Raw genomic sequence first — 25,384 nt, forward strand, 5'->3', positions numbered from 1 at the left:
CTACTCACTTGGTTACCACCTGTCAGCCAATCATGGAAATGGTAACGTGACTCAATCACGTTACAATCCAAAAAAATAACATTATTCAAAAGAATAATTACGAATTTTAAAAAATAAATTAACTTAAAAAAAAGTGTTAAAAATATCTCAACCATTAGCAAAATAGTGCAATCTTTTTCACTTTGAAGATGTCTTTTGAATATCTTTCCCGTTGGCTTCCACCAATTTTTCTTTTAAACGTTAAAAGCTCTACTTTTTAGATTATAAGAATGATTATTATATTCCGCTCAAATTTGAGATTTGATATATTTTGATCTCTTAATTTTATAATGTCACTCGTTAGTCTAAATATTTTATTCTAATTAAAATAATGATGTAAATTATCATTATAGCACGGTTAAAATTCTTTATTAGATTAAGGTCCGTTACAATGTTATGTTTATTTTCACAATAACAATTAACTCAACGCGAAGCGTGAGTGAAAGCAATATTAAATTGGGTTATTTAAGGTTGATGGGTCCCTAAGCATGTTATACAGGAAAAAAAAGGTGGTTAATTATGGACACATCTCAAAATGATTATTGTTTCAATGCCTATCAAAACCTTTTTTTTTTAATTTCAACAAAATTTAAAAATAAATAAAAAATGAGAGAAAATAGAGTTCTTCAACTACAAGAATACAAAATCATTAGTGAATGAAAGAACAATGTTGAGACATCATGATTATTGCCATCTTTGGAGACAATAAAAAGATACATGACTTAGAACAATTGTTTATTTGTCTCAATTACAATGATGCATGCGGATCTGGCTAGCATGCGTTGAGCGTGCCGCCTCCCCATTATGTCTCGCCATGGACATGTTTATGCTACCTACACTTCTCCTATGTTCACCTCAATTGGGTTTTGTTTTTTTTTAAAGTTACACTTTTTTTTTATGAGTAGAAATATATGTTGGATTAATTATAATATAGTATCAAATTAATACAAAGAGTGATAGATGAATAACTGAAAAGAACGAAAAAACTCACACATGACATATGTATATTGTAAGACTAAAGAGTAGAGACCCACACATCGATACATATGGTGGGACTAGACCTGATTGTGGGCTAGGTTAGAGCTAGGCCAATGCAAAATTTTAGGCCTGTTTTCTAGGATCAGGCCCGACCCGAAAAATGAGTCTAAAATTTTATCTAAACCTGACCCAGATAAAAAAATGATAAACTCAAGCTCGACTCCGCTCATCCATATTAATTTTTTATATAAAAATAAATTTTAAAAATATAATATATCAATAAATGTTTTCCAACAAATTGAAAACACACTAAAAAAAATCTTTATATTTAAATAACACTAAGATAGTTACAACTTAACAAGTATATGTCACTAAAATAATAGTAAAATTAATAATAAAACAAGAGTTATACAATATCCAAGCAACAACAAAAAAAATAATAGTAATATAATAGCAAAATAGCAAGAAAACAACATCAAAATGGAAGCGAACAACAGTAAACAACAATGAAAAAAATTTAGGTAAATTCGGATCAAGCCGAGCTCGAGCCAAAAAATCTTACTTGAGGCCCGACCTGTTTAAAAAACGGGTCTTTTTTTTGTCCAAGCTCATTTTTCGAGTCTATATTTTTGTCCAAACCCTCTCACTTTTCAAGCAAATCTTCAAGCTTAGACAAGTGACTCGACCTATGATCAAGTCTGAGTAAGACTCAAACTTGAATACTTAAAGACTCAATACCTCAATCTTAACCAATAACGACAAGACCTTATTAGCATATTTGTAATTATTTAAGTCCAAGTTTAAGGGTTAGTATTTATTACACGGATAGTAGTAGAATTTTTTTATATTTATTTGTTCTTTTTTATTTTTGGGTCAAATTATTATTAGTCTTTATATAATGTGTAAGTTGTTAATTTAGCCCTTATACTTTGATTTGGCAAAATTTAGTTCTTATACTTCTTAAAATTTAAAATTCCCATACTAATCCAATGGTAGCAATTAAATTCGTTTGGTTAACTTTTGCTATTAGCCCCGTACTATGTGTAAAGTTGTTGTTTATTACATGTTCTCCAATTTGATCATTCTTAATTCCTACACTTTTCGAATTTTGAAATTTTAATCTTGACGCAAGCAATAACCATTAAATCTATTATTTGGCCTTTTGCGAGTAATATGTGGAAATAGCAAGCTAACACATGACATTTCATGCATAATTTGCTTGCCACGTAAGATTTCGAAAATAGCAGAACTTAATGAATTTAACAGTTACTTTTAGTCAAAACTAAAATTTCAAAATTGAAAAATATAAAAACTAAAATGACCAAATTAAAGTATTGAGACTAGATCCACAACTTATGCATAGTATAAACTAATAGCACATTTTAATCTTATTTTTCTACGGTGCCCAAAATATATCTAAACCTATACCAAAATAAATATAGATAGGATTCATTGTGCCGAGACTTAAACTAGAATAAAATCTAAATAGATAACCCAAAGAGGGTGAGATTTGAACCAATCTTGCCATTAAGTACAATTATCAAATTGGTTAGACTATCGGGTTCTCGATTTAATCGGTTGAATAATCAGTTCAACCATTATAAATTTTAAAAATTCATAAAATAAAAAATAAAAATAAAAATAGCATCAATTCAATCCTTTTAAAATTTAAAATTATAATTAAATTAATTAAATCATCGATTCATCCAATTAAACCAATTCAAAAGCATTTATTCATCAATGATTTATAAAAATAACCTTTCAAAATTTCATCATCCAAACATCATTTAATCAAAGTCAAAGTAGTTAGCCAAAAGAAATCCATTTTAATTAGAGCATGACTTGGTGTACACACAACAGAGTTGTTATAATGATTTTTTGGTGATAATATTTTATATCTTTGACTAATATATTTTGCATTTGATATATAGATTTGAAACATAAATTTATAAATATCTCACTTAAATATATTAATATAATTTTATTTATCTTTTAAAAGTTATAGACAAGTAAAATAATAGTTTTAAAATATAAAGTGTCAGAAGCAAATATTAAAACTATTCTATATTCGGTTTTTTTTAAATTATCTCACTCTTAGTACTCAAAATAAATAAATATTTTACTAGAATCGAATCACACAACAATCATCATTGAGGACGACAACACTTAAGTGGGTTACTCTATTGCCCTGTTTGACCCAAAAATTCTAAGGCCCTGTTTGGCAGTTGGTTAATAGCTGATTGATGATTGCAGTGGTTGGTTTGACCAACTGATTCTGTTAATTAATTTGACCAATTGATTCTATTAACTCTTTATTTAAAAGTGTTTAGTAAAACTTAGCTGATAGCGGAAAATTTATATGTGTAAAATGACAAATAAAGACATGACACATTTTATTGTCAAGTATTTATTTGTTTATAATATTTTAATCTTTATTTGGTGAAATTATTGAAATAAAATACTATTACCAATAAATTAAGACATCCATTATGGAAATTTAATTTAAATAAATTTATTTCTTAAGTTCCTTATTTGCAAATATTAACCTTATGAAAATTGATAAATATTAATAGTGTATCAATATAATTGTAAACTATATATTCTTAGTGATAATCATGTCATGTTCTTAGTACGTAAATTAGTGATAATTATGTCACAAATTGAATAAATTTGTCAAGTAGCATATTTCAATTAATATAAAGTTGCATAAAAAATCATTTTACACAAGTAAATTGAAAATAAATTAAGAGTACATAAATATTTAAAGATGAATGGGCTTGACTAAAAATTTCTCGTGGCAATGTTGATTTTTGTAGATTCACAGTGGATTTTTTTTTTTGAGATTTACTTTGGAGTTTGGGAGTGAAATTGAAAATGAGAGAATGGAGGTTACTGTTATCTTGGCACCCCTATTAGGTTTAAGAGCATGTGACAAATGGAGTAATTTTTGAACAAGCATGATCAGTATGTCATTCTACATATCTCATTCCCAATCAGTTGTTGAAAAAAGTTGTTCATCCCAACGTTTTTTGTTTTGGAGGTTTTAGCTCAACAAGCTCTTGCAAATCTTCATTCACCAAACACTATAATTAGAGAGTTTGACAACCCAATATTCTATCTGTATCCAAATCAACTAAAAAAACCCCAAAACTCTGTTTACCAAATACTCCATAAATATTTAGAAGGTTGAAGTTAAAATTTTTATTTTAAAAGGATTTAGATAATATAATTAATTTTTAGGAGGGTCAAAAATATATATTTTTATTCTTTGATTCAAATGACTAAAAGATTTAAATTGAATGATTAATACTTAAAAGAGATTACTAATAAGATTTTTCATTTGACCAAGGGGGCCACGACTCTACCTACCTCATTGTTTCGTGTCTAATCCAATCAACCACCCATGATGATTGAGAACGATGAAGCTCAAGGCCAACAATAAACCTGCTAATGGGTCAGACCATCTATTCAAGCCCGAAAGCCCATCCGAAAATGGGAGAGATTTGACAAAATACGTGGCATAGAAAATGGGTTTGGGTAAAATTTAAAGCCCGTTTTCTATATGGGACAAGCCTTGGGCAAAAAATATTGCCCGAGCCTGATCTGATTTGACCCAAATATATTATGTTATAAAAAATGTTATATTAATTATACATGTTAAATAATAATTATATATATTTATATTTATATTAAATCACTAACCCAATAACAACTAAACCCCTTACCCAAAATCTAAAAAAAAAAAAAAAAACTTAGCCAACTAACCCAATCTAAAATATAAAATTTTTAAAAATATATTTAATACAATAAAATATTTATTATATTTATGGTAATAGTTTTTAATATAAATACTTTTTAACGTATTTTTAATGTCTTAGAAAATTATTATTTTAACATTTTTTAGTGCATTATATTTTTTAAAATATTTTAAAATAAAGATAATCTAAAAAAACAAATATGGACCGGTTAGGTCAGGCTCAGGTTTACCTTTCTTATATTGGGACGAGTTTAGACAAAAAAAACAAGTCCATTTTTTGGGTCAAGTTAGGTTTGAGCTTGAAAATTTTGTCTAGATACCCAGCCCAACCCATGAGCACCTTTAATCAACTAATGACAATTACATATAACAAAGTTTTCAGAAGTGAACTGGTGGTTGAGCCATCAAATCATTGATTCGTTGATCCAATCAGTCCATTTGGTTCAATTAAATAAATTATTAAAAAAAGAGTAAACTACATTAGTAGCCACCCAGCTATTAGTAAATTTCATTTTTTGGTCACCCAACTATGAAAAGTTATAAAATAACCACTCAACTATTCAATTTTATCTTTTTTGGCCACCCAATTACTTTGGATTTTTTGGTGTTTCTATTTTTAGGTTGGCCAACTAGTGATATAAAAGATAAAATTGAATAGTTGAGCATCATTTTGTAACTTTTTATAGTTGAATGATAAAAAACGCACACACACAGTTGGTGACTATTAATATAATTTACCCTTAAAAAATTAATAAAAATAAAAAACCAATTCAATTGATTTTTTACCCAAATCAATCGATTATACCGATCAATCCGATCTAATTCAAACAATTATATATATATATATATATAACAAAACTCCAACTTAAATATTTAAAAATCAAAACCTCAAACTTTAGAATCACTAAGTTTGTAATATTAGAGATTTGATGGAGTGATGAAAAGACAATAGGAGGAGAAAGGGTGGTTAAGCACGACACGTTAACAAGGACAGACACTTGCAGTTGATGAAACGTGACACATCTAATGTCTTAATTACTTCCATCTTTTAATCATTCTTGTTTATTAGACTTTGATGATGCTTTCATGGACCACCCTCAATTTCTTCTCTCTTTTTATTTTTATTTTTTTCTAAATGAAAAGTCATTAATTTCCATTTCCGAAACCTCAAATTTCATTAAATGAATTTTAAAATCAAAAACTTTTTTTAGTACAATTATCATATAATTAATTATAATAAATGAATCACAAAAAAATATTAAGATGATTTAAAAAAAATTCCCACTAAATATGAAAATAATGTCTTTTAATGTAAATGCCACTTCAACCCGTAGGTCCGTTCATGTAATATAACTTCTGTAACATAGTTCGATTGGTATGATTATTATTATCAATGTAGGAGGATGTGAGTTCGTGCGTGCTGAAGCGTATTATCTTCTTAATTATAAGTTTAGGAGGGACTATGAATAATTCTAAACATTATTTTAAAAAGAACAGATATGATTAAAATTTATCATATTCAAACAAACCTTTAGTATATATCCTTAATAAGATGTCACAAATTGTACCCCAAAAAATGTCATAAAATTTCATATTATATATATATATGATTGATGACCCCATTTATTTGATAATATGTATCTCATATTCTTATTATCTGGTAGAAGTATTATGGATGTCTTTATATTAGGAGTTAATTGTATTTTATCTCTTTTATTCAGGATAGTCTATGTGCATTAGATTGAAGAGCAAATTAGTCCTTTCCATTAAAAAAATTCATTCATCTTTTACTGTTAAGAATTGGTGTGGCTGATAGAATAACAAAATAGTTACACGTGGCATGTCACGTGTACCTCATTCCGATATATAATGACCAATTTTTAATAGTAGAACTGAATGAAATTTTTACCAAGCGGATCGATTTGCTCTCTGATATAACGTATAAGGATTAATTTATCTATTTTTTGAATAGAAAGAATAAAATGCAATCTGACTATTAATACAAGGGTTTCTATAATACTTTTACCCCATATAACCGTATTCTTTTAAATCTTCTAGCATCAACTAATCACATATGATCTCGTTTAATTTTTAAAATCGAGCCGAATTCGAGATTTTACATAAGAAAAAACATTAAACACTTTACTACTCAATTCGATACATATGTATCAAATTAAATATTTTTTTTATCACCTATCCCAACACAAAATTCTAAAAGAAAAATGCCAAAGAATTTAAGCCTCCATGTCCAAGGTCGATGGTGGGGACAAATTACTGAAGATCTTCGAAAGAAAATGATGTAATAATAATACGTGGCTCAACTCTCATGCATGAACCATGGCTACATTGCAAATGAATGTTGACAATTTAATACGAACACACAAACACAACTTTAAATCTTTTCAGGTTTGACCCTCTAATTTCAGCCCAAAACATATAGCACTTTATTTCCTTTTTTAAGTGTTTTTTTGTCGTTTGTAATTTAAATATTCTTTTTATAAATTAATCAAATATATCAATGTAATTATTCACATATAATTTACCTATAAACCGTCCTAACCACTCAACTATATTAAATTTTTTAACACCCAATTATGAAAAATTATAAAATAGTCACTCAACTATTCAATTTTATTTTTTGGTCACTTAATTATCTTAGATTTTTGGGTATTACCTTTTTACGTTAAGATCATATAGTTTTGAGACTCATTTTATATAAATCCTGTATAGATTTATTCGATCTAAGATTGAATATATTATGATTTTTAGTCCGATCAAGTTGTACGACGATTAACTCTAGTTCTAGTGATTAACGGTATAGTGATTACTTCGTAACAAAACGATAACGTAAATGAATAAAACGTAATATTTTAAAAATAAACGACTAAAATATAATATGAGGCAAACAAAAGTGATTATTTTGTAATTTACCCATAAAATTACATAAAAATATTTATTTTTCTTGTTAATTAATTTCATTAGTAATAGTATTAAACAAATATTTTATGAGACTAACATAGACGGATTTGATTTTATTGAATTTTTTAAATAATAATTAATGTTTTAGAACTTAAAATTATAAATTAAAATTTTACTTTTATCAAATTAGTATATGTCCAAACAGGAATTGTTGAGAAAAGTCAAACACTCAAAGACACAGAGAAGTAAAAAGTGAAGGAAAATCTCAGCAAAAAAAGTTGACAAAAACAGATTGATGGGATTTGCAGTATTGCACCCTACGATCAAAGTTGAAGTACCACACAGTATGACATAACAAGTTGCAGTGAAAGGATACAATTTTGCATGCAGAATATATATATATATATATATATATTAGTGGAAGCTTTCAGTAGATATATTGTTTCACACTGCTTCACTCACTCGAATACATTGCTAATTGCAGTCACATTCCCTACACAATTATACCAAACTAGTGCAGGTTCACACACTACTTTTCTCTGCTCACATCACTGTTTCTTTTCTCAAAAAAAACGTAAAGCTAACGCTTTCTTCCATGTCCTTTTTGCCTTTTTCAATTTCATCTACCTACCTTGCATGCTTCAAATTCTTACACCCTTTTTTCTTTTTGCGTCTCTCCTTTCAAGTTTTTAAATTTTAACCCAAATTTCTGGTTTTTTTTTTTTGAAAGCTCAGGTTTTGATCTTTATTATAAGCCATGAAAGATAGAGGCAAAGCTGTGGAAGTATATAACGGTTCATCATCATCATCAGATTTTGTTTGTAAGAAACACCCACAATTGTCTTCGAATGGGATATGTGCTTATTGTCTTAAAGATCGCTTAGTGAAATTGGTTTGTTCTGATTGCGGTGAACAACGATTGTCCTCATGTTCATGTTCTGAAATCTCTTCTTATCCTCGTATTTCATGTACTGGTGAAGTAGGCAGCGTTGGTCGTGTTTCGTTCTTAATAGAGAATGAAAGCAAAGACCAACTTTTGAAGGGGAAAATCAATGGTGGTGGTGAAGATAAAGGTGAAGATGGTAATTTTATTCTTAAAAGAAGTAACAGTAGCTGTGTTGAGATCAAAAGAAAAAATGGATTATGGAGATTAGGGAGATTGTTTAGGAAAAAAAGAGAGAAATACAATGGTGGGAATGTTAAGAGTGTTGATTATAACAACGGGGTATCAAGGTCTAGATCGTTGTGTAGTTTTAGGGGTGGTAATGGTGGTGGGTTCTTTGGATCGGATGATGGGTCGATGAACTTTTCAGCGGCGAGGAGTTCTTCCATATCGGCGGCGAGGAGTTCGAGCGTGAACGGTGGTCTGTTGGGCATGGATCCCGACAGAAAAAGTGGGTTTAGTGAGCCTGAACCGAGGAAAAGTGGGTTCGACAGTGATAAAAGAGACAGTGCTTTCGTGGAATCCGATGTTGCTACTGATATCAAAGCACTGAGAAAAGCTGGTGGTGTGTTCTTGGACCATGAAACTGGTTTCAGTACAGCAAACAGGCGTGTGTTTTCACTTAAAGAAACCTATTTCACTGGTGGGGATGATTCAGCCTTCATTGACTTGAAATTTGAGTTTCCATCATATGATACCCCTGTTGAACCTGGTGGTTCAAAATCAGTCCAAAATGGGTTTGTAAGTGATGGGGGTAGTATGTTTGGTGGTGGTGGTTCATGTAGGGTTAGTGTGGATGAAAGAGGGATTAAAAGGAGTAGGAAAAGTTTTAAAGGGTGGAAGTGGATTTTTAAGAATAATAATCCAGATTGGAGTAGTAACAGGAAGAAAGGTGGTGGTGATCTTATGGTTAATCATTGAATAAAATTTTATTCAGTTTTAGGTTAATGTTTTTCTTCAATGTTTTGTTTCTCTTCGTTTGTGTCTTTCATGTGTATTTTTTTTTAATTATCTTTTTTTCTGTTAATGTAGTTATGGTGCTGATCAAGTAATGAAAAAGGGGGAATTTGGATCCATGTTTTGCCATTTGTGATAATGTTTTCATAAACATGTTGAGATGAATTGTTATGTAATGGCAAAATACTTGTATTGAAATGAATTATAGTTAACGAGGTGCGAAGAAATCTTCAAAATATCATCCATCGAACAGTTGTCTGAACCTCTAACAATGGTTGATGTTGATTTTATCTCCAACTTTGTGGAGAACCTGAACTTGAGGTAAGGCTTGCAGAGTAAGAGAACCTCGTTAGATTTACACATAACCACCTACTCCTTGGATTTACGCATGACCACCTACTACGGAATGTATGTGTTGCATGCATGCCTTGTAGACTTTGAACCTCTAACCTACAGGATATAGTTAACCCTACTAGGCACACGACGCCCACATCCCTTGGTAAGCAAACCCCACCTCAGGTTTGGATTCTCAATCGAGTCAAAACAAAACGTTTGATTGACTGCCCAATCGACAATACTTCAAAAACTTCTCTCCTCCACAGTTATACTTTTTTGTTAACTCAAAATTGATGATCATATATAAACAAGACTTCGAGATTCGATTACCAAACAATGCCTTTCAAAATTCATTGCATTGCTTCTGTTTTTTTTTTCATTTCCTCATTGTCAAGTTGTGAAGTACCAAAAAACAAAAGCGAGCATCATCAGTTCCTGCTGATAGTTCTAATATGTACATATTACAGAGATTACAATTTTAAACAGAAGGTCCAGACCTTAGAACCCTTTCCAATTTCTCAGCCTTGATGTAATCTATTTCAGTGAGAGGTCCAGCAGGAAAAGGCGTAATTTCGACTGTAAGGTGAGGAGTCGGAAGCTCGTCAAACAAAGCTCTAACATTGTTGCAGCATACACTTTCACCATGAGCACTCTCCCTTCTTATCTGGCAACCCTGTAAACAAATACAATGGTTCTAATGAAGTAACGGAAAACGGGTACTACTAGATCTCTTGTTCCACACTTTTATATTACCTTGTGGGAGGTGGCATCAGTAAAATGATCATCATCTGACAGAAGAGACGCCAGTGCTTTAAGTAGTCGTCGGCCTTCGGATTTGGAAGGTACCCTGTAGTTCCTTTTAAGTGTACCTTTTGTGGTCGGATGCCATTTGCTGACCAGCTTTCTTTTGTCAGCTGCTTCCTTGTCTACAACCATAACAAAAGCTAATTATTCCTTGCAAGAAACACAATGCATGGCATTGAATCTTGAGCTAGTTTAGCATTGTTGTTGAAAAAAGTTCGGTTAGAAAAAGTTAGGGCCAGAAAATGTGGTTTAAAAAATTTTAAGTGTTTGGTATTGCTATGAAAGAAGTTTGCCAACGGAAATGCTAAACGAGGCCTTAAGAATGCCGTATTACACTTGGACTATATCCCAAAATTATCGTGCTCATTGACCGATTAATTAATGTTCAGTATTTCCTATGCAACATGGAAAGACATGAAGAGTAAATCCTATTCAGCTTTATGTTGCTCCTCTCACCAACTATTAAGTTCATCCTTTCCGAGAATGTTCGTTGCTTAAAGTCCAGAGTGGAGTGGAGCTAAGCTATAAACAACACAACTTACGAGTCAACCATTTCATCCATGGAGCAGAGTAAAAGAACAACAAAGTTACGTGTTTAAACAAAAAATCTATGCAATAAAAACTCCCATAGACTTAGAGGTCCAATAGTTCCAAGCTGTATGATATTTAGAAGATTTGCTTCTTCCATCAAGAATTTACAAGTTGCAACATGAGACCATCAATAAAGCATGGAATTGGAAACCTCTTAAGAAATGCAAAGAAATTCTAATATTTTAAAATAAAAAAGCATCTATTAGCCATAAACGATTCTCCAATCAGCCACAAGAGGTTTAATATAATCCAACATATAATGGCTACAAGGCTTGTTTAGTTAGCTGTTTTAGCTCAACAATAAATGTTCTGCAACTTCTCATTAGCAATGCACATTGAAACAACAAGACACCAATGCCAAATAAAGCCTTTTCCACAGGTTTGTAAACTAAATTGAAATGACTAAGCCTCTCCTTTACCTTTATGTCTGATTGACCATAAAAAATAAAGAAAAAGAAACTACACCAAACACTAAGCATCTCCCGGGTTCATGGTGGTAAAAGTACCATGGAAGCCCCTATACTAGGGGTCAAATTGCATTTTGCCATCTCTACTATTAGTCTCTATAGTTTAAATCAAAGGGCAAATTGGTCCTTTTTATTAAAAATTCCATTCATTTGTACTGGCTAAAATTGACGCAGCTAAGAGAATAGCTAGAAAGTGACACATTGCCGCATGTACCTTATGCTGATGTACAAGCGACCAATTTTTTTCAGCAGAACTGGATGAAACCTGTTAGAGAAAGATCAGTTTGCTCTTTGATTTAACGTAAAGAGATTGGTATTCCCATTCTTTTGGTAGAGGGGGTAAAATGTAATCTAACTCCTAGTATAGGGGCCTCTATGATCCTTTTACCGGTTCATGGTTGCCTATCTCAACAATGCCATCTCCACAATGTCATCTGTAGGGTTCAGAGTGAGTTCTTTCTCTAAGACTGCGATGTATCTTAACACTAAGCATCTCTATAGCAACAAGGTGAGAAAGACTTGGTGCATTGATGAATAAATGTGTTAACAATGAGTTATATTAATTCAAATGGTTGACCAAACCCCATAGGTAACACTCCTAAGGTTAGTAGAGCTCAAGACGTCATCTTGAAGATATCAAGTTCAAATCTTGGGATGGGATTTTTATATCTTTCATTGAACTTACATATCTCAAAAAATGTGAAGGCAATCAAACAATTAACCCAAAATCTTATCAGTAAGCTAGAATAAGAACAAATGAAGAACAAGTAGTGAAAGTAAGTGATGATTAATTAACCTGGTTTCCCTCGTATATTGTCCAACCACTTAGAGAAACCCAAATCACCAGATTCGCCAACACTATCACCATTCTCCTCCAACCCTAACCAATGAAACCAAAAAAGTTAAAATCACTAATTCAAAAAACAACGAAAAATTCAATCTTGATAAAAATATGTATAACCTGAAACAAGTGGGTTAGCCTGAGATCCAGCTAACCCAGACTTCAAAAGAGCATAATAAATACAAAGCCGACCAGCCCAAAGCACTGGAGCTTCAATCATGGAAGCACGAATAGCAGTGGCATACTTTGGTGACAAACACAGCGACTTTTTATGGGAAAGGGATTTGGGAAGTAAAAAAGAGGGTTTTAGTGGGTTCAAGTTGGAATGGAATTTGCAGAGGGGTGTTGAAGGTGAAAGGAAGCTGCTTTGAACAAGAGAGAGTAACATTTCTCGATTTGGGATTTTTGGGGATGTCTGAAAGAGATGATTTTTTTGGTGAAATTTTGTAGCAGCTCTGGATCTTGAGTGAATCAATAGGAAGAAGATGATGGGATTTTGGAATGGGAAGCAGACCCACAGCGAAATGGGGATGATATTGTGTGTCAATGTAGCGAATGGAAGAGCATTGGGTTTGCTATGGCCTTTCGCTTTCAGGGCAGTAGATATGTTACAAAACAAACGGCATCCGACCACTGATCCAATGGTCATTAAAAACCGATCCGATTTCACCCATTTTTTAGTCCGGTTTACGGGTGAATCAATCTTTTACTTTTGAACCGATACCTCAACTATCGTCAGTTAAAGATATATGACCTAAGTTCTTGTTAAAATAAAATATAAATGGCAAGATAGGAGGATCTATTAGGGTGAAGGGCTATCTATTTAATATGTTGATAACTCAATTTCAACATATATTTTCAAAACTTTATCTATTTATTATATTTTACTAAATTCACGATTCAATATCATGAGCTAAAGATAACTGCAAGTTCAAGATCTCACGAGTCAAAGGTCTCATGGTCTCATATCATTGAGACCACATCCTTATCATGGACAAAGTATCTACTACTTACAAGTCACATATACTCGTTATTTCGACATAATAACCCATACATATGACAACAATACATCAGTAGATTGACTAAATCTCAAAAAAATTGAAACAAATACATAAATGACATATGGCACATTCAAAATGATCAAAGACGCTCCCTTATAAGCCTCTAGACATTAAGACAAGAGGCCAATGTACTCTTTCTCCTCTAGTTTTCTTTGTTTGGTAGAGTGGAAAGAAAATTGAAAAGATGGAAAATTGGAAGAGTAGAAAACTAGAAGAATGGGAAACATAATTTTTTTTCCATAAGTGTATTTGGTAGGGGAGATAGAAAAATAAAATAATAATTTTTTTTCATCCATTATTGGGTAGAGTTGAAAAATAGAAGGAAAGAAAATAAAATATTTGAAAATTGTACAAATTTGAACTAACACGTGCATTTCTCTCATTTTCTCTCCTCTCATCTTTCTAGCTTGGAAGGATTGATTTTTATGCATTAGGATGAAAAATCGTCATCCCTCTTTTTTTTTTTAACCAAGCATGCTCAAAATTTATTCTCTTCACTTTTTCACTCCTTCCTCCATCTCTTCACTTTTCCACCCAACCAAGCGCACATTTAACTCTTTTATTAAAAATATATTAAATATGAATATATGTATAATAATAATTTTATAGTTTAAAAATGGATAGTTTTGCTATCGATTATTATTAAGTAGAGTGCCGGTGAAAAAAAATTCACAAGTATAGTTAAGATGATGACAAGTGTCTAGTTATTTATCTTTTAAAATTTTAAATATAACTCAAAGGACATTTGTTATCATTTAAACTCTATTTATGATTTTTTTAATCTATTAACAATGTAACATATAATGCTTATTTTACTGATTGAGTCTTAGCTCAATTGACATGTGCATTGTTGTCAGTGCAGGAAGGTGTTGGTTTGAGTGCCCTAAAGCACATTATCGCATGATATAATTAGAACATATAATAAGATTATTTAAAAAAAATACTCATCTTATTAATGCTTAAAAACTAAGACCATTCGATTGTAAGTTATCCAATACAAAATAATTTAAGTTCTAAAAGACTAAAACTTAAAAGTTACTCGAAGCTTTCTCTCTCATATTTCTTTTTTAGATATGACTCAAGGAACCTTTGTTATCATCTAAACCCTACTTATATTTTATTAATGCTGATGTTTTTATTGGTTTCCTCCCTTTTAATATGACACTTGCGCGATCGACAATAAAATCGACTGTCGTGACCTTCTCCCCACCTGGAGGATCCTCACCATGTTATAGTCCCCTTTCTTTTTTTCTTTATTTTTTATGTGTTGCTCTTTCACATTACTATTCCTCCATGGCGGCAGAGACGAGCTTCTATGGTGGATGGGTGGTAGCAGGGGCAACACTAAAAGGGGCTAGCAACGGCTAAGGCTCTCCTTAAAATGGGGAAAGAATAGTTTTCTCTCTTTATATTTTATAAAATTATAAGTTAGTAAATAGTTAAATTGTACTTTAACCTCCTAAAATGATGAAATTTTAATTTAATCCTTTAAAAGTCATAAATATATAGAGTAATATAATGATGGAATTACATTTTAATTATCATAAAAATACATACCTTAATTCCGGTCCTCCAAAAATAGTTTCTGAATTCACCTCTAGGTGATAGCCATGGGGATGGCTTCAAAATTGCTTGTGTTGGGCAATATGATGTTCTTGTTTGCTTTGTTTTTTTGTTGCAAAAGCTAAAGGTGATAGTTGATGGGGTTTTTCGAAACATCAAAGGTTGTTATATGGCCTATTGATGGGCTTTATTTAGTTAATGATGTCAATATGACAAATAAGTTCTAATAAAGACTATGGGAGACTCTCACCCTATATACCATATTTGATTGCCATAACTAAATTGTGTCCAAACCACTCGATAGGTTCCAAATTCATCCGTTCCGAACCGGCCCTTTTTTTTAAATTAGATACGGATAATATTTTTTTAAATTGGATTAATAGTCGAACTGGTCAAATTACCGATTCGTTAGTTCGATCGGTTCAACAGAATTGATAAAAAATATTAAAAATTTAAAATTTTGATTCAACCGGTTCGCACCGGTTCTCCAATTCAACTAGTCTGATTTGGTTGGTTTAATTCAACTCAAACAACGCTAAATGCGGCGAGGGACGAGGTGAATTTTTTCATTTGGACAGTGAGTATGGAGCAGTTATGATAATTGTTTTGCTTGCCCCACCTCACTCCACTATATAACTATTAAAAAGGTAAAAATATAATAAAAAATTCATATATATTTTATATTTAAATAATTTTTTGCAGAATTATATTTAAACATTTTATTGACTTTAAAAAGGTTGAAAATATTAAACACAAGTAGCAAAAATCAAATTGAAGTGAAGCGAGGAGGGACAAGACCGGATATATTCAATATCCACGGAGGTGATAGTAATTTTTAATATTAACATCCAGTGATACAAATAACGATAGTAAATTTAACAACATCTGCCCTACCGTGTTTCATCACCATCTTAATCTCTTGCCACACAAGTGATGAAAAGAAAAAAAAAACCTAATTAGTGGTGTCGGAATTTTGACTCCATGATATTTACTCATATCCTTTTTTATTTGAGCAATCTAATCCCTCTTAACCTATAAATAAGATAAAAATGTGTTTTAACATATTTAAATAAGATACCAATCGAACTAAGACTTGGGTAGGTTTACTCGCTCGTATCCTACTCGGCTGGTCTTTCGGTTGATGAAATGATTTTAGGACAAAAATGTATAAAATTTAAATTACAAAACATAAAACATTGGATCTTGACACGTCAGAATTCAACAATCTTTTGTCTTATTGAAATAAAATTACAAAAAGAAAAAAAAGCAGAAAAAAAGTTGAACGTAAAATCTGGGTAGCTGTCATCCATAGACAGACCATTCAATTCATACCACAAAAATCTGGAAAATCAATACCCACAACTCCATATTTTAAGAACATTAATCATACAAAAACAGCTAACAAAGTATAATTGTTGAAAACCAAACCATAATTAAATCAATAATGCATAACATAACAATCATACTGAACCACAGCATCACCAGTGGCAGGATCAAAACGATGCGTTCTAGCTTCAACATACCCTCTAGCAAACCTAAATAGTCCACTACCGCCGATCACCGGCATTTCCCTCACCTTTGAAAACACCGTGTTCCTCCCCAATATCGTTATCGTACTCCCATTATATTTCCCTTCCATAAAAGCAAAATTCATCGCCATCAACAATCCTACTTCTTGTTGTGACGCCGCCGAGTAAAACCCTTGTGCTCTTCCCACCATTTTCGAACTTAATTCAGGTCCCATCGTTAAAGGATCGTCTATTACACTGATCATACCGAACGCCGTCGTTGAATTCCTCGATGGGAAAACCACCGGAACCGCCGTCGCGTTTTTCCCGCCAACAATGTCGTGCCAGTATAGCCTAAAGTGGCTGAGCTTTTCCTTCTTCATCCCCAACACCTTCTTGTCCATGGTTCTCGCGAAGCTACTGCCGTTTTCAGCTAAAGCTGAAACGATGAAAATGGTGAAGATGAAGTGGGCAGCTAGGGTGTTTTCAGAAAGTTTAGCCATGGATGACTTTTTGAGGATGCTCATGTTGGGTCTGTTTTCACCATTTCTCTGCTTAATCCTTCTTTATATAGTGATTAAAGTAGACTTCTAGAATTCCTTTTTTTCTAATCACCAACCCCATTAATGGAGCATGAGCTAATTAATTATTTAATCAATTTACTTTTGTTTGTGTTTGTGGATTAAAAATTTGACTTTGTTTGTGAGAATGAATAAATTAAGTGCTAATGCGGATTAATTTTTAATTTAATTAATATAAAATTATAATCAATGTAAAAATACGTGAACTGTGCAAATCATGGTCTAATATTTTCCACTTTTAAAATTCTTGCTTAAATTGCTTAAAATATAAGCAAATCTTTTGTGGAAATATATGAGAAATTCCATGTCTCCTTTTGAAGAAAATATTATGAGCCAACAAAGACTTCGAAAGTCATTCTAAAGTTACATTTATGATAAAATTTTATCAAAATAAATTACAAGAGAACCCATAAATTAATATCCAATATGTAATTTAATTTTTTTAATATTTTAATTTTATCATTGAGTCGATCAATAAAAGTATTATAGAGGTTCATGTACTAGAGTCGAATTGTATTTCCCTCTCTACATACATTTAATAAAAAGTAAACTGGTCATTCTGTTAAAAATTTCATCAATTTCTACCGTTAAAAATTTGTCCTTGTATATCAATATGAGGTACACGTGATTATTTGGTTATTCCGTCAGGCATACTAGTTTTTAACAATATAAATGGATAAATTTTTAACAGAAATGATCAATTTACTCTATGATCTAACATAAAGGGATTGCTTTACTTGTCACTATTAATTGAATCTCAATTCAATTGTGAAATTAAAAAAACTATAATTTTAGAAAGCAATAAAGATTCTTGTGACACTATTTTGTTTTTCATAATTTTACAAAACCTCTAGAAAAAAATACATACATGTTATAATATGTAAACCCAAGATATCATCATAGTTTTACTATTTGCTTTCTAAAAACTCAAATTTAAATGCAGATTATGACTTGAGCATCTTTTAACCATTAAGTCAATCACGAAAATTCGTATTTTATTTTAATTCCATCTTAGTCAACAAATTCAAAGAAAGAATTTCAAGGAAAGTGGGAGTGAGATTTTGCAGTAATGAAAATGGAAATGGAAAATTTGGTTGGTGAACCTAACGCATTGAGTTAAGGGGTGTGGTGGGACATGATGGATGGTGCCTCAATGACTTTAATGATGGAGATGACCTAAAGCTCTTCCACGCAGGGGGCAGTCAAATAATGCGTATGCAAAAAGGCAAAGCAAGTAGACGGCCTTTCTTTTCCACTATCAATTTGAATGTATCATTTCAACAGGGCCTTTTGTCTATGCTTATGGTTAATGGGAAATTTACCCACTAAATCATTGATAAGATCTTATGGATAGATTTTCCAAGGTTAAATTCTAATTTAAAATCAACTCGAGGGATTTATTTATATTGATGTAAAATAATTTTTGTATTATTAATATTGTAATCATTCAATCTCGAAAATTTACATGCATGTCAAGTATAATTATATCGATAAATTTAACAGTTGAATCCAGGGCCAAAGCCAGAAATTCTTTTTTAGGAGGCGGATTAAATTGTATATTTTTCTGATAGCAAAAAAATATTTTTAACCATTTTAATAGCATATATCTTTATAATTTTTAAAGGATTAAATCAAAATTTTATCATTTTTTAAGGTCAAAGTACAATTTTACCATTACTAATTTAAAATTTTATGAACTATAAATGAGTCTAAATAGAAAATTTTCTATTTTAAGGGGGCAGGTTTAGGGGGGACCGAGACCCTTACCAGCCTCCCTGAATTCATCACTAATTGAATCATTAAAATATTAATCGTATAAAAATATATGTAATGATTAATTTTACACCTATGTATGTAACTCCTTCCCTTTAAAGTAATTTAAAATTTACTTTACATAAGTTAAAGAGTTAATTACTTTATTTAATTTATTAAAATTTGATTGTTGTAATTTCACGAATTTGAAGAATTAATCTAACTATTAGTACACGCGTCAACTTGAATTGCTAAATTTTGCTAATTTATTGCATATTGTTTACGTAACTTAGAATCAAACTATTATAAAACATAATAGATGAAGAATAAAAAAAGAATCGGACAAAATCTACATATGTACATATGGTGAGATTGGAGATTCATATGTCATAATTAGCATATTAAGACTCAAACCTAAGTACTCAAAGATTGTTAATTCTTTGTTTATAAATTGTTTAATGGTGGACCTCTATATAAATAATTTAATGAAAATATTTAACAATGTTATGCAATTAACATGTTTACCGTACCAACAATTAAACTATTTTTTAAATTTCGTAAAATAAAAAGACGAGATTTTGATAATTTAAAATAAATAGATTACTTCTCAACATAAAATGAAATTTATAATTAAACAAAAATAATTTCTAATAAAACTTTAAATTTTGCCACCATTTTTAAATATCAACCGAAAGTAAACAAAATATATGCGAATGGTGGGTAAAAGTATTATGGACGTTTATTGTACTAAGAGGCGGATTACATTTTACTCTAATTACTAAAAAAATGGGTATATTAGTCTATATACATTAGATGAAAGAGCAAATTGGTCATTTTGTTAAAAATTACATTCATTTCTATTGTTAAAAATTGATCTTTACATGCCAACATGAGGTACACTTGGTGCATCTATCTGGTTCTTCTGTCAAGCCACGCCAGGTTTTAACAATAGAATTTGATGATTTTTCTAACAGAAAAAACTAGTTTGCTCTTTGATATAACATACAAAAACTAATTTATCCAGTTTTAAAATAAAGACGCCAAAATGTGATCTAACTTCTAATACAAAGACTTTCAAGATATTTTTACCACATTCGGTGATAAACCTTTGATAATTGAAGTATAACCAAAGGTACTCATGTTCGAGTTTGTGCTTAAATTTTAAATTTGGGTTGGTTTAGTTGGAATTGTTTTACTATTTTAAAATTAAAAAATATAATTAAATTTAAATAAAAATATATTATTATTATTTTTTAATGGTTCAAATTAATTTGGAAGGTTGACAAATTTATAGTTATTTTTGAAAATGTTACCATTATCTTTAATTGAAATTGGAAAATACAAGATCTTTTCATCCATTTTATAATCTAAGTTTAATTTTATTTGGGTTGGAATGATATTTAGGTAAAGTCTTCTCAATAATGTAAACTTTAGGCTTGAACGTGATCCAAATAGTTGAAAAAGAAATTTACTCTCATTTCTTTCAACCACACTTACTAACCATTACAAAAAATTAACTAGTTAGTTGAGATAAAAATGAATTTAAAACCGTTCTCTTTGTAAAATATAAATTTAACCCCTAATGTCTATTTGTTTTGTTATTTTAGCCCTAATTCTTCTTTTTAACACTTTGGTCCTCGACCTTCAAATTGTAATCAAATTAATTTTTATGAATTTTTTTGACTAAATTGTTAAAATTTATTGGCAGTGACATGGTAACCTGCATGGTAGTCTGCCTGTACTTCATAAATATTCAAAAAGTAAAAAATTCAAAATTCAGAAAATCACAATTTTAGAAAAAAAATTATCCACATCAGCAATGCAGTACATATTGACAACTACACGGGCTGCAACACTAGTATTGTTAAATTTTATCAATTCAATCAATTTTTCCATTAAAAAAAAACTTGATTAAAATTTGAAAGTTGATGGTATAATAAAAAAAACTAAAATTAAAACCAAAATAATAAAAATGATAATTTTTAAGGACTAAATTCATTAATGTCAAAAATAAAATGAAGCTCACACAGTAAATCCAAAGCCACCTCCAAAATGCCTGCTCATATCAGACCACATGGGTTGTAATTTATTTGCTTAAAGTTTAGAAGCCCAATTCAAATATAGCAATTCTTTTCCCAACAAATTAACCTCAAAAAATGGATTGCTTAAATTATAGTCCATATTTTGCTGCCAATGCACTTATGGTAATGTAATTGGAAATGTGACTAATATTTTTTTTTCTCTGTCGATAGAAATATAATAAAAAGAGAAAGATGTCGGTAAATACCAACTTCTTTCAAAAATAAAAAGATTACAAAACTTCCAGAATAACGTTTCACTTTGAAGTTCGCTCGACTTGAGACATCCAAAACCAACGCAACCAAACTAGTACCTAGCGAACATCAATCACCACTTGGTTTTAAATAACAAAAGTCTCCTTACTCCTGCTTTTACCAGAGCATCAGTCATATCATTACATTGCCGGTGATCAAATGCGAAGTGAACTCGAACCAGCTGGTTAATACAACGATCAATATTAATGAATAGATTCCATAATGTCCACAGCCTATAATTCCTTTCCAACAACCACTCCATAGTAACACATGAACTAATTTCAACAGTAAGAGGGACTTTCACATGCCATTCCATGCCAATATACATCTCCAAGGCAGTTTTAATAGCCATTAGCTCTGCCATTTTCGATCCCATAGCTTTAATCAATCCAGAAAACAATGAACGGGTCACTCCTTTCTCATCTCTCAACACCTCACCACATCCAGCTTCGTTCTCCATAGCTACGCTTGTAACGACCCGATAGTTAGGGGTGTCCGAAAATATATTCCCGGGACTCTGTTTTCGTAAATTGGACTCGTAAATATTTTAAATAAATATTTACAAAATTAGTTGTGTAGTTAATTAGGTTTCGGTTAAGCGAATTTACTTGAATTAAAAGTAATTAGATATAAGGACTAAATCGCATTTGAGTTAAAAGTTGAATTATAAATTAAAAATTAATTAAAGGGCCAATGTAGTAATTATACCTATATATATGTATAGTGGACGGCATATGTTATAAAAGTACACCTAAATAATTATTAAGTTAAATGTATATATGTATTATATAATAATTAGTATAGTAAAAAGAAGAAAGAAAAAGGAAGAAAAGAAGGAGAACGCACGGCCTTAGGGTTTCTAAGGTTTAAAGTTCAATTGGTTAGTTAATTTAGTCCATTTTCTTGTAATTTTTATATTTTTAGAATCTCGGTACCTAGGGCTACCCGACCCATGTTGAAATTATAACAATTGTTAAGATTTTAAATGTTGTTAATGTTGGATAATTTAGGGATTAAATTGATAGATTTTTAAGCTAGAAATGAAAAGGGTTAAATTGTAGAATAAATTGTAAATTTTGAGTAATAGGGACTAAATCGAAAAAATTGAAATTTAGAGGTTTAAGTGAAAATAGAGAGTTAAATTTATTTTATAGTGAAATTTGTACGAAAATATAGAATTAAATGTAAAGAATAAAAATTAGTCTCAGTTTAGGGACTAAATTGAAATTTAGGTAAATATTGAGTAAAAATTGAAATATTCAATATGAAATTGAATTGTGTTGTATTGATGAATTTTAATTATTTTAATTCCGTAGCTAATGTCGTACCGGAATCCTCGACTAAAAAGGGGAAGGATAAAATCAACGTCGAATGGCTCGGAATCCATGGTTTGTATTTCTATAATATGAACCTAGATACTAATTGTTGTATTTTGATTTAATGCATATGGTAAGTGGTTGAGGTGAGTATTTGGCACTTTGATATTGAATTGAATTAAAGTTGATTGAAATGGATTGAATTGGTGTATATATTATGAATGTATTGATTATTTGAATTTAAATGAATATATATGTGTAAATGCGATAATGTGCAAAAATGATAATTGGATATTGGTTGTATTTGGAAAGTGAATTGGAACCCTATTAACTGTATCGGACTAGTCGGATATAGATGGCATGCCATAGGATAGGAAGAGTTCAGGGATTTCTTTGGCTTCGAGCTAATGAGGCACTGAGTGCCAATTTACTTCGGTTTAACCAATGAGACATTGGGTGTCAATTTATATAGCGTTGGGCGCAGTTACTACTTCGAATTTATCCGATGACGCACTGGGTGCTAAACTGGTGTGTTGGTTGGATCCATGTATCCGTCCGAGTCCAAGTCGTGTTAATAGGGGTGAATAAATAATAAAGTTCTATAATTGATATTGAAATGGCATGGTATGAGAAATGGAAGTGATATAGTGAATTGAAAATGGAATGTGAAATACGTTGTAAACACATGGAATATATAAGTTATATGCTCATGAATTGAATATGGAATGGATAATGCTCTTATTTAAATGAAATGTGGTTGGATATGTGAATAGCTATTTATATAGCAATTGTGTGAATTGGGACATTGTTAATCAAATGAAATATGATAGCATGTGTAAATTGAATGTAGTATGAAATTATGTGCTAATATGAATGAATTCAAAAGGTTGGCATATGATAGTTGTGATCTTAGTCATTAATATGTGTTTATAATTAAGTTGTGCATTTTGTATCCTCTTGTCTTTAAATGTTTGGAATATAGAAATATCACTGAGTTTTACTCAGCGTACGATTTTGTTTTTCTGTGCGCAGGTTAGGTACTTCACTTTTGATCAACATCCAACAACGATCCCGAACTAAATGTGGTGATGTTTATCTTTTGTGTCGGCATGTACCTAGGATGTCTAGATGATAGTTATTTTGCTGATGGATTGTAAATGAGGTTATAAGTGTAATGTTGGTTTAGTATTTATGCAAACATGTGTTTGTGTTTGAAGCAATGCTTGATATACGCATGTTAATGATGAATTATATCATGATTTTTTTAAATGTTTGAAAATAGATGATTTAGATTACAGTTACTCAGTAATACTCTGAAACCCTATTCCGGCGATGGATACGGGTTAGGGGTGTTACAACGCTCACCAAAACGTGACGAATATTATTGTTATAACAATTGAGTTATATAACGTGTTGTGATCGTAGGTGTTTTTTTTTATATATATCTTTTTTAGTGTCAAAATGAAGTGTTTATATAGAGAAGTTGACTTGGTATGGGTCTCGGTCGTCAAGCACTTTACTCAATAGGTGCAAATGGTAGAGTAGCAGGTTGTCTAACTAAAAACACTGCTAGAGGCAATATGAAGCGACCAGGCGAGTAAATATTAGATCAAGTGTTGGTAGCGCTCTTCCCTACATATCATTTGGAGATTGTATAGAACTTCTTCATTTGACATCTTGGTAAAATCGAGTTCTATCAACTTCTATTTTCAAGTGTTGGGCTCTTAGATGAAAAGCAAGTTTTAAAATAACATGGATTGAGTCGATTCTACAAGCCTTTGGAAATTCTTGTAAGGCTTGAAGATATTCTAAAACATCGTAATCAATGTTTCGATCATTGTGCCTTGCGTGTTAATTATTTTTAGAAATGAGGTTCTTGAAATAGCACTTTGTCACCGTTGTTGCTTTTTGAGAGTCATTTCAATTTCCCACTTAGATACTTATAAATAGAATTCCTTTGTGAATTCTAAACTTTTATTCTCTTTGCACTCAATCTTTTTATTCAACTTAGCCTTGGGGTCTTAACTTGTCCAAAATGGTAAAATTTCAATATTAGTTCCTTTTGAAAAGAAAGAAATTATAGATTTATACATTAATAAAATTTGTACTTTACTCCTTAAAAAATTATAATTCTATTCCGATCCTCTTAAATTAAACCAAACCAAGCCTTAATTCAAAGATTAATTTTTTTTCAAAATTATTTTCTTCATTCACAATACTCAAAATTCTTCGTTGATCCCCGAAATTATGTGGTGGAGTCTCTAACAGTTACTTATGTCTTTCAACATGACATCTCTTCATTGGTCCAACTAAGCACCTACATCAATCATTTTTCATAAATAATTCAGGCAAAATCATGTCCACTTCTCTACTTTCTTTAAGCTGTCACATTTTATAAAATAGGAGGATAATATATTTCAACATACTTGAAATTACGTCTTTGTATGTTAATAATAATATCCATACTAATCAAATTAAGACTCAATCAATATTTTATTTTATAAAATTAATTAATATCTTTAACAAAATCTTAATATTTTAATCGTAAAGAAGTTAATTAACCGACGATATCATGAACTAATAATGATATTCATATTATATAAAAAATATGGCCATGCTAAAATGGGGTGCCATTTGT

At 30.8% G+C, this 25,384-nt stretch overlaps 3 protein-coding genes across 4 annotated transcripts; 1 reads left to right on the top strand and 2 right to left on the bottom strand.

Annotated features, from left to right (window-relative positions):
* Positions 1 to 8,105: 8,105 nt before the first annotated feature.
* On the top strand, positions 8,106 to 9,710 carry LOC105782381 (uncharacterized). 2 transcript variants are annotated; one of them, XM_012607082.2, is made up of 2 exons: positions 8,106 to 8,213; positions 8,429 to 9,710. In XM_012607082.2, the coding sequence occupies exon 2, from the start codon at positions 8,451 to 8,453 to the stop codon at positions 9,555 to 9,557; it is 1,107 nt and encodes a 368-aa protein (XP_012462536.1). In that variant the 5' UTR covers positions 8,106 to 8,213; positions 8,429 to 8,450; the 3' UTR covers positions 9,558 to 9,710. The 2 variants fall into 2 exon arrangements, with proteins under 2 accessions (XP_012462536.1, XP_012462537.1); XM_012607083.2 differs by having other exon boundaries at positions 8,129 to 8,267.
* A 545-nt stretch (positions 9,711 to 10,255) lies between these two features.
* Positions 10,256 to 13,226, bottom strand: LOC105782382 (uncharacterized). Its single transcript, XM_012607084.2, has 4 exons — positions 12,753 to 13,226; positions 12,588 to 12,671; positions 10,683 to 10,855; positions 10,256 to 10,602 (listed from the first exon to the last, which is right to left on the bottom strand). The coding sequence occupies exons 1-4, from the start codon at positions 13,018 to 13,020 to the stop codon at positions 10,408 to 10,410; spliced, it is 720 nt and encodes a 239-aa protein (XP_012462538.1). The 5' UTR covers positions 13,021 to 13,226; the 3' UTR covers positions 10,256 to 10,407.
* A 3,247-nt stretch (positions 13,227 to 16,473) lies between these two features.
* Positions 16,474 to 17,317, bottom strand: LOC105782383 (dirigent protein 22). Its single transcript, XM_012607085.2, has one exon. The coding sequence runs from the start codon at positions 17,289 to 17,291 to the stop codon at positions 16,695 to 16,697; it is 597 nt and encodes a 198-aa protein (XP_012462539.1). The 5' UTR covers positions 17,292 to 17,317; the 3' UTR covers positions 16,474 to 16,694.
* Positions 17,318 to 25,384: the final 8,067 nt, after the last annotated feature.

The sequence above is a fragment of the Gossypium raimondii genome, chromosome 13, assembly GCF_025698545.1.
Source record: "Gossypium raimondii isolate GPD5lz chromosome 13, ASM2569854v1, whole genome shotgun sequence".
Classification (NCBI taxonomy): Eukaryota; Viridiplantae; Streptophyta; class Magnoliopsida; order Malvales; family Malvaceae; genus Gossypium; species Gossypium raimondii.

What these genes read in the sequence shown, in the direction of transcription:
- LOC105782381 (XM_012607082.2), top strand. Translation starts at nt 8,451, where the DNA reads ATGAAAGATAGAGGCAAAGCTGTGGAAGTATATAACGGTTCATCATCA.
- LOC105782382 (XM_012607084.2), bottom strand. Translation starts at nt 13,020, where the DNA reads ATGTTACTCTCTCTTGTTCAAAGCAGCTTCCTTTCACCTTCAACACCC. An exon ending in GGCTAACCCACTTGTTTCAG is followed by an intron (nt 12,672 to 12,752) that starts GTTATACATATT and finishes TTCATTGGTTAG; the next exon opens with GGTTGGAGGAGAATGGTGAT. An exon ending in CTGATGCCACCTCCCACAAG is followed by an intron (nt 10,603 to 10,682) that starts GTAATATAAAAG and finishes ATTTGTTTACAG; the next exon opens with GGTTGCCAGATAAGAAGGGA.
- LOC105782383 (XM_012607085.2), bottom strand. Translation starts at nt 17,291, where the DNA reads ATGAGCATCCTCAAAAAGTCATCCATGGCTAAACTTTCTGAAAACACC.